Source organism: Galeopterus variegatus, unplaced genomic scaffold (assembly GCF_000696425.1).
Source record: "Galeopterus variegatus unplaced genomic scaffold, G_variegatus-3.0.2 Scaffold6137, whole genome shotgun sequence".
NCBI classification, from domain to species: Eukaryota; Metazoa; Chordata; class Mammalia; order Dermoptera; family Cynocephalidae; genus Galeopterus; species Galeopterus variegatus.
The window spans coordinates 72267-82766 of NW_007732248.1; the positions used below are offsets into that span (position 1 = coordinate 72267).

The 10500-nt window shown below is 36.7% G+C and overlaps 1 protein-coding gene across 1 annotated transcript in view; it reads left to right on the forward strand.

Annotated features, from left to right (window-relative positions):
- Positions 1–7292, forward strand: part of LOC103605882 (olfactory receptor 14A16-like) — a gene marked incomplete at its 3' end in the record, with an annotated part of 30503 nt that extends 23211 nt beyond the window's left edge. Inside the window, exons 2-4 of the mRNA XM_008590482.1 lie at positions 6632–6710; positions 6755–6854; positions 7134–7292. Coding sequence (XP_008588704.1) covers positions 6632–6710; positions 6755–6854; positions 7134–7292 — 338 coding nt within the window. The remainder of the gene's footprint in view (positions 1–6631; positions 6711–6754; positions 6855–7133) is intronic.
- Between the last annotated feature and the right edge of the window lie 3208 nt (positions 7293–10500).

Consider the following 10500-nt stretch of genomic DNA (forward strand, 5'->3'; position numbering starts at 1 on the left):
ATGAGGGACAGAGACCTATCACAGAGCAAGTTTGGTATACAGATGGCTCTAGCATGGGACCTTCAGCATCGTGGACAGCTGTTGCTGTCCAGCCCTTAACAGATACCAATGTAGCATGAAAATGGCACAGGACAAAGCAGTCAATGGGCTGAACTGAGAGCAATATGGATGGTGATAAAAAAAAAAAAAAGGGCCTGTGCCATTAACCATCTGTACTGACAGCTGGGCTGTGTACAAAGGTTTAACCACTTGGATCTCTACTTGGAAATATCAACGGTGGATGGTAGGCCACCAAACCATGTGGGGACAAGCCATGTGGCAAGAGTTATGGGAATTGGGACATGATAAAGTAACTTTTCCATGACACAGGACTTGTCCCCTTAGCCAGTCCAGGAAATGATGAAGCTGATGCCTTGGCTAAGGTAGGATGGCTGGAGAGAGCCCCAGCTGCTGATGTAGCCCAGTGGTTACATCGATGGATGCAGCATGCTGGCAGCCAAACCAAATGGATGGCAGCTCAAAGTTGAGCCCTGCCTATAAAATGGGAAGATGTAGAGAATGCCTGTCATGCTTGTCCAGTATGCGCTCAAGAGTTTCCACACCCCTGGCAAGTGCCTCATACAGATGGACAAATAACTCAAGGAAGGTTGCCCCTGACTCAGTGGCAAGTGGACTTTGTCAGACCACTGCCAAAGTCAGAGAATTCCAGATACATCTTCACAGCTGTTGATATGGTTACAGGTCTTCTGTCTGTATATCCTTGAAAGGCCCCAGACCAGGTAAACACTATGAAGACACTGAATAGCCTTAAGGACATGTATGGCTGACCTGTCGTCATAGAGAGTCATAATGGAACCCACTTTACTGGACATGGGGTTCAGAGGTGGGCCTCCCAGTTTTCTATTCAGTGGAAGTTACATGTGCCATATCATCCCCAGGCAGCAGGGATGATTGAACAGTACAATGGTCTTTTTAAAAAGAGACTAAGGCTATCTACCCAGCCCTCATCCCTGAAGGGGTGGACATGGTGGTTATGGCTGACAGTCAGGATTCTAAATGAGAGACCCCGCAAGGGCAGACCCTCTCCAGTGGACACTCTGTTGCATAGGGCTGCAGCACCTATACAGCTGCAAATCTCTACTAAAGATAAGATTTTGAAGCCAGGATACGGCAAGAATGGAAATATCCTCTTACTGGCCCCAACCTGTTTGCAACAGGGACAGACAGTACAATGGGAATGGCCTTGGAGAATTGAAGCCCCCCATGTATGCTGGGTAGGTCTAATAGGGCCTTGGAGGAAAGGATTAGAGGAAGGCTTGCAAGTTTCACCTAGAGTGACAAGTACCTGGCCTCACTGAATAAAGGTAATATGGCCTGGAACAGATAAGTGCTCTATTCCAAAGGGCACATTTGTATCATCATTATGGCCAATTATGAGTTCCCCTATACTGATACATGTAGAACCTACAGATCCAACGGTGCTAGCAGATAAAGTATGGTATCATAAACCAGGTAAGATACCTATTCGTGCAACCATCCTTTCTTGGCAAACTTGTATGTACCTTATAAGAGGGGTGAGAACTCACCCTATTGGCACCAATAACCCTTCTGTCTTCTTGCCCATAGTGTTCTGGCTGCAGGCACCGCACCCCAGTCACGTGATCAGTGTGTCAGCCTACTGAATATGCATTGAACTTCCCTTCAGTACGACTGCAGGATTACCATGGAAAATTACACGAATGATGACTACTAACTGGACATGTGCAGCTATCAGTTGAAAGGACAGAACTACAGGACAAGCCTTAAGGACAGACCTGAAGGCATATTAAGCAGACAATAGGTTATATGAATGTAAGGTTTATTTATCCCCTCTAAGGGAACATTGTGAAGATTGTCAATGCATAGATTTTATGGCGAGGCATCCTGAAGGGGTGGATTGTGAGGAAAATAGATTAGTTTAGTCAGGCCCCCTTACCTCAGTTCTGGTTGGGGGTGGTGCAGGAAATTCTTTGTAAACAAGTTGTGTGGGAGTGGAGTTAGTGCACACGCGAGCGTAGGTACTTTTAGCTTATTCCTATTCTTGTGTTCTTCAGAGTATGTGAGCAGTGGTTCAGCAGAGCTCTTGTCTGAAAACAGAGCATATTTACTTTGCTGGCAGCTGCTCAGTTTTTCTTTGGATTTTGCTGGCAGCTGTTCAGTTTCTTTTTGGACTGCATAGCTCTTAGACGTGTGTGTGCTGAATAAATACTATTCTTTCTTTAACCAAGGCTCCAAGGACCTTTTTGTGTTACCTAGCTTGTATACCTGCATATGAAGGTTTTGTGAATGGGTTCAAGGGATCTGTGAGCTCCAGACCCTAGCTCTAGCTCTATAACCACCTTGGTTAAATTTGTTTCTGAACATTTTATTATTTTTGCTGCTAATGTAAATGAAATCTTTTAAAAAATTAGAGTGTTTACTGCCAGTGTATAGAATCATAATTGGCTTATGTGTGAGAGGTATGTGTACGTTGATATTATTCCTGCAACATTGCTGAATTTGTTTATTAGCTCTAATAGGTTCTTTTTGAATTATTTGTGTTATTTGTTTATAGTATCATGTCATCCAGGAATAGAGTTAGTTTGAATTCATTTCCAGTTTATGCGCCTTTTTTTTTCTTTCATATTGCCTAATGAAGAATTGCACTGGTGAAAGTAGATGTTGTCTTTTTTCAGCTCCTACTGGGAAAGCTCCCAGAATTTCACCATTGAGTACCTTATTAACTATGTTTTGTTGTTCTTGTTGTTGTTTGTTTGTTTTTGTTAAATGTCCTATATCATACTAAGGTAGTTCTCCTTAATTCCTGTTGTGTGCTGTTTTCATAATGAAAGAATATTGAATTCATTAAATGCTTTTCCCGTCTATTGTGATAACCATGTGTCTTTTTTCTTTTCTTCTTGGTACACTTGCTGTGTAACAGAGACACAGAAAAGGATTACTCAAAGCAACATGAATGCAAAGAGAAGCCTGAAGGACTGCACCTCAGCAACTCCTCTGTTAGAAGGAGAAAACTGGGTTTAGCCCCGATTCAGTTAGCTTCAGTTTTTATTGTAAAGACAAGGAAGTTTTACAAGAAAAATCAGTTGGTTCAATCATTTCAAAAAGACACAAAGACAAGGGCAAGGTGACAAGTTATCTATGGCTAAGTACAGCTTGAACAATGGAAACTAGTAACATCATTAAAATTAGCAACATGACATTCCAAATTGCAATTTGTAAAAAGCTAAGCTGATCAAACTGTGATCATTACCTAAAATATAACCTCTCCTCAAATGATTTAAGCAAAAGTCACATTCTTATAATTAAATCTAATTGTCTCTAAAGTTTCCACCAACAAACAGCTTGCCCATAGCAAACTTTTTTCACATTTTTCCCTACAGCAATTCTTTAAAATCTCTTAATACAATCGGTAGGTCAACCACCTTTTAGCTCAAAATCATTAAAGTATACAATCCCATACTTACACAATGATCAGAGTTGATTAGATGAGCTGTTGCTCGGCCCGCTGTGAGCTTTTGTCCCCCGACTGGGGACTTTCGCCCCATACATGTATTACTTAAAAACTCTATACTAAAATCAAATGAGAATCGACATATACTTGATTAGAATTGATTAGACAGGCTTTTGCCCACTGGCTGTGGATGTTTGTCCCTTAATCGAGGACTTTTGCCCCATACATGCATTACCTGAAAACCCTATTCTAAAAATCAAATGAGAATCAAGATTTCTAACCCCCTTCATCTTCTTTCTATTAATCTTATGGATTACATACACTGATTTATATATATATATATATATATATATATTTAACTACCCTTTTATTCTTTGGATAAGTTCATGGTAATGATAAATTTCTATTTCTGTCAAGATTTTTATTTTGACTACCTATGTATTACATTTTATATATATTATATTTTTCATTTTTAACTTAGAACTTTTTAAAAATAGATTTGTTGAGATATCATTGATATAAATGTTATACATATTTAAGATATAAAACTTGATATTATGCAATACATAACATTGTGGAATAATCACCAGATTGAAAGTAATTAACATATCTGTCATTTCTGCATGATTAACGTTTGTGTATATGTAAGACTGGGCCAGTGACTTAATTTAAGATGGATTCACTCATCAGATTTTAAGTACAAATACAGTATTTTTCACTGTCATCACCATGCCGTACATCAGATCTGTAGAACTTAATCATCTTGCATAACTGAAACTTTGTACCTTTTAGTCAACCTCCTACCATTTCCATCTCTATCTCTATCTCTGTCTCTGTCTCCATCTCCAGCTCCATCACTGTCTCTACCACTATGGCTATCTCTGTCTCAATATGTATCTATATCTATCAATCTATATCTATATGTATATTTATATCTATATATCTACATCTAACAATCCATATTTACATAAACTCAATTGATTGTATTTCTAGGGAGACTGCTGACAGATAGATGGACAGATAGATAAACAAATCATCATATCTACTATCATGCCTACAGATATTGATATAGACAAGGTAAAGATCACAGACTATGCAACCACGGAGCCATCATCTACTGTATTGTAATCTCAACATGTTTTTTTCCACTACTTTTGTTTTAAACTTTCTGAATCATCTGGTTAAGTTGTGTCTATTTTATACAGACTATAACAAGATTTAAAATTTTCATGAATTCATTTTTCTGGGTAAATGTAAGACATAACTTATTATGCTGTGTAAAATATATGATGTTCTCTGTTCAGCAACTCTTTTAGACATTTTTAATGTTTTGTGATTTTTAGAGTGTTCTTTTGTCTTATTATAAACACTTCTTTTATTTTCCATGTGTGTTTTTTTAAATTGCATTATACCTTGAACTAAAAAGAGGACAAAGTGATTAGGTTGATACAGTTAATTACAATAATCACTAAGAAAACAGTTACAAGTTAACAGACTGACTGTTTGAAGGTCTCTTTGGTGGTAAACAGAAAGAAATCTGCCTGAGAGTGACAAATCTGGGTGCCTCAGAGGTCAAGAGAGAAAATATTTCCAGCATTTGAGCTGCAGTCGCAAATGCCAAGACTAATCAGAGTTCTGCCATAGGTGATATTCCTTATTCTCTCCTTACATGTTCTGGGGCTAATCAGCATGTGTCCCACTGGGGCCTCTCTTGGGCTCCTATTTTTACACCGTATTTTCTTTATTTATTTCCTTATCATTTTTGTCACAAAGATTAGAAGGGAAAGAAGTCCAAATGAAGTTTTGATCTATATTTGGAACATTGTCGGTAGAGAAAAGAAGTTTACTAACTTTTCTGTTGGACTCTTTCCTTAGATATTTGGTTTGGTTTTTTTTTTACAGTGCTTTATACACTTCCAAAATTTTTCCCAACCACTCAGGGGCAATTTTATCTTTTTTAGGGAAAAAAAAACTTGTGAGAAGTGGCAAAGTTTACAGCCAGTCCAAGACTTGTCTGATATTTAAGTGTTACATCACGATGACCAACACATGTACTACTCAATACACGTAAGTTGGAATTTTCATAATACCGTGGGGAGTACTGGACATGGTCACCACCACCTGCTGGAATTAGAAAAAGAGACAGAGGAGAATGATCTCTACTTGATTACCATGTAACCTTCTTTCAACATATATCTTTCTGTTTGATGGTTATATTTGGTGTTCTTTTTAGTTAATTTAATATTTTTCTTCAGCCTCAGACTTTTTTTTTTCTTATTTGGTTTTACAGTGGCAAATGTAATAGGTAAAATCTACCTTTTCAAAAAAAATTTCAGTAACGTAGGATCGACCTTCATGCTAATCCATTTCATAGTGATTGGTAAGGTATTGACTTATGCCTCTGGAAAAAATTCCTCCTCTCATTGTTCTTGCAAATAAAATTAAGTGCTTAGTCATTCTTATTGTAGTGATTCGCAAAGGCTATGAAACATGTTGCACAGTGTTCATTTACTGAGCCTGTGAGTGAATTGGAACCATGCAGTGACCCATGTGCTCACTGATAAAGCCGACCTCTGAGTGTGCCACTCTGACAGGCCCTGTGATTTAGAGACCAAAGTGGCCAGCATTTTGGTGGCTGTATAGATAGATTCTTTGTTCCTTTTCCCCTTGGCTAGATAGATAAATTTTTTTTTTTTCTTTTGGAAAGGCTCTGGGATGGTGAGTAGCTAAGGATAATATGGCAAAAGAGACCACCTACAGGAGATATTAAATAGTCAGAAAAGCAGGTAAAGAAGTTCAATTAGTAGTTTAAAAACTAGATTTGCTCATACCACGATTTCACTCTAATGTACCCAGGAACACAGTGAAAAATATGAGAGATATAAGCTCACTTATCCATCCTAGCAAGAATAGATAAATTAGAGGTTACAAGAGAAATACTTTCAGTACGCTAGGATCTCTATCTATAAAACTGTCTTCTTTCCCATCCCAGAGAAAATCTGTCAAATCACACATCTCAATTCACAGGATTTTCTGAGGTTTGGTAGCAGCAGCTTGTGTCTTATATGATAGTTTTTTAGTTCTTCTAGTGGATCTCACTGACAATCTCCTTATAACTATTATTTCCATGTCTGTCCACAGCTTCCATAATCACATATACTTCTTTCTCAAACACTTGTCCTTCTTAAACCTCTACTGTATCTTTGTCACCGTCCCCAAGGCCACTTGATGAATAATAGCTCCTTCTCTCTCTGGGGATGCATCCTTCAGGTCTTCCTTGTGGTTTCTTTGGCCTGCACAGAGATGGCTTTGCTTATAGTGATGCCCTATGATCACTATGTGGCCATCTGCCATCCTTTGCACTGTGAGGTCATCATGAAGAGGGCTACCTGCATCAAGATGGCCACTTATTCTTGGCTCCATGGTGGAGTGTCTGGAATCCTGCACAGAGCCACAACCTTCTCCTCACCCCCCAGGACATCTATTCTGGTGCATCAATTCTTCTACTAGATCCCTAAGTTACTCAGACTCTCTTATTCAAATGAGTACTTGGCTGAAGTCGGAGCAGTTGCCATCACCTCCTCACTGAGCTTTATCTACTTTGTCTTCATTGCTTTCTCATATATCCACATCTTCTCAAAAGTGCTGAAAATACCGTCTACTGTGGGTCATTCCAAAGCCTTCTCCACCTGTGTTCCTCACCTGGTTGTCATGACTGTTTTTCTGGGTGCTGCGGCGATGGCCTACTTGATGCCAGCTGAAGATGTTCTCTCTGTTTTTGACCTGCTTGTGTCTGTGTTCTGTATGGTAGTTCCCCTTACCCTGTACACTATTATCTACAGATTAAGAAACAAGGATATAAAGTCTGCCATGCTAAAATATTTTAAGATCATATATTTTGGCTCTGCCACCTGCTGAATTTGCTAAAGCCTACAGAAGCCAATTAAAATTCTTCCAACCACTTTAATTTCCATGTAACATCTTCTACAAATCCTATTGTTTATTTTCTTAACATAATGCTTTCTTTCATAATTCCTCTTTCTCATCTTCCAATTTCCTTAATTTCCCACCAATTCCGTTTTCTCTCCTATTTTGCTCAAATCAAATTTCTCTATAATTCCTTTTTACATTCATTTTTCTCCACTTAATGTCAATTAGAAAACATATATATGTGTATAAATATATATATATATATATATATATAAGTAATATGTGAGTAATTTTTCAAAATTATAAAAAAATGAGCATTGACTTAAATGACTCTTTATTCAACAATATGTACTGATTTTCCAACTAAAATCAAGGATGATTTGAAGTACTTGGGATACATCAGTGAACAAAACACACAAAATTTCTGACCGTGGACAGCTGACATTCTGCCAGGGATAGATGGACATAAACTGAGCTATATATTGTGTTAAAAATTAAAACACTATGGGAAAAACACAAAATGTAAGATCTGCACAAGAAACTGATTTGGGAGTACTTAGGGGATTATAGTTTTGAATGAGTCAGGTCCCTAGGTCAGGTGACATTTAAGCAGAAAATTCAGGAAAGGGAAATTGTAGGCTGTGCAAACATCTGTAGAGAGGACACTCTGGGCAAATGGAGTATTCATACAAAGACCTTAAGATGCTACATCCACAGTCTGTTTGAAGATAGCGAGGCAAGTAGACAAAAGGTGTGGACTGATCAAAGAAAAAGCAGTTAGAGATCAGATCTAAGAAGAAATGAACATAGCACACTAGACGTTTTCTGTCTTTATAGACCACTGTGAGAACTCTGAGTGTAATGTGAGTCTCTGCATAATTGTGAGCAGAAGATGAGTTTCCAGTCTCGATTTGAATAGACAGGACACTGGCTGCATTTTTTGCCAATAGATGGAAAGGAGATGAGAATCTAGGGTGTGAGAGGTTGCAGTTTCCATTATATGAGCGATGGAGGGAACATTTGAGGGGTGGGCAGAATAAAGAGCCTGGTCTTGGAAAACTGAGATGTTTATTATACACTCAATTGCAAAATTGAATTAGGTTGTTGGATGCACAAAGCTGAAGTTCAAAAGGGAGCTTTGGAAGGAATATGTAAATCTTGTAGTTAATGGCATAGTGATAGTAAGAAAACTTACACACATACACAGAGAGTGTATGAGATTAACAAGAGTTAGTCTAGCAGTAAAAGAAAAAAAAAATACTTACCTCTGGGAAACTCCAATGCTAAAAATTTGTGAGGAAGAAGAGAAATTTGCAATAGGTAGATGAGACTGTATGACAGACAGAATCATAAAGATGGAACATGGGATTTAAGCTGAATATGGAGAGAAGTCCAGGTCTAAAGGAGGGTATTAGATAAAAAAAAAGAAAAGAAAAAAGAAAATAGTAGAAGGAAAGATAGTAGTCACTCATGTAATTGAAGACTTGAGATTTTATTGAACAAGGATAGAAAAATCTTCTTTATCAGATAAAAATAAAATTGAAATAATAATGATATTCAGTGGCTGTATATGATAGGTCGGTTTGTGAAACTGCATTAGCTAGCATGTGTCCAAATTGGTACTTTCATACTTTGTCAAGAAAAGCATGAATTAGTTCAATATCACATGCACAAATTTACTCACCAAACACTTCCATGAATGCATCCTAAAGATAACTCACATATGTGCAGTCTGAATTACACACAATGTTATTCATCTCTAAGAAGTCCAAATATGCATCAACAAGATCAGGTAAAACATTTTTGTCTATTCTCTTAATGAACTCTATGCAGATGCAAAAAAAAAATGAGCATGATCTTTAGTAATCTTTAAGTTAATAAAAGTGTGGCAGACTATTCTAAATGACATATTTACTTTCTATATGTTCTAAAAAACACCCTACGTATGAGTATGAGCTAAAACCTTAGTAAATTTGGAATTAATGAACCCATTGACAACATATTTCAATTTATCTATTTATTTATTTTTAATTGACACATTGTATGCATTTATGAAGTACATTGTTATATTTCAATATATGTCTGGATGACTTTGTCTTCCCTGATGGTCTCATCTATGCAGGTGTGCAAACTGGCAACACCTTCCAGCTGTCCCTGGTTCATCAGTTCTTCTGCAATATGCACTCTCTGCTGAGCATCTCAGTCCCTGATACCTTCAGTAATATGCTCTTACTTCTTGCCTCTGTCATAGGGGTTTCTGGTGGCTTTTTTATCTTAGTGATCATGTTATATATTTGCATATTTTCTACTGTACTCAAATTTCCAACCAGAGAGCAAGAAAAGGCCTTTTCCACCCATGTCCTTCACATAATCGATGTGTTTGTCTCTCATTTCTACTATGTATATCTAAGGCCTTCAGTAACCTCTGAAATTATTTGTTTAACTTATTTTTTTATTCAAAATAAGTTTTCCTGTATTTTATATCATATCTTCTCCATTCTTGAATCCAATCATTTATAGTTTTAGAAACAGGGAAAAGAGGTTGTGAGGAAAGGAATATTACAAAACTTTTATTCAGGAAAATTATAAAGACACATTTCAGCATTATCTCAATTTCACTGAGTAAAATTCAAATTTATATAAAATATAATTCATATCTCCATTTTATATATTAGACTTTCGAATGCATATCCACCTATTAAGACCTGATATTATAATCAATCTTATAACATAATTCTTTGTTTTATGTTACTCTTTCTACTCATCCTTCAAAAATGTTTCAGAAGTTTTAAGAAACACTCATTTTAATGAATTCATATTATTCAAGATATTTGCTGGTAATCAATATTTACTAGATGTGCTTACGATTCACCAAAAACTTAACAATATCAATACTGCCTTAGAGAAACCTTAATAAATTAAGTACAGAGATATCTTATAGGACTCATTATCTAATCTCACTCAAGGAAATAAGGAATAAATATTTAAATAATATGGTGCATATTAAATCAACTTAATTACTTTTAAATTAAACAAAAATTAAAATGTACAAAAATTATTATATAATGTACATATGGAGT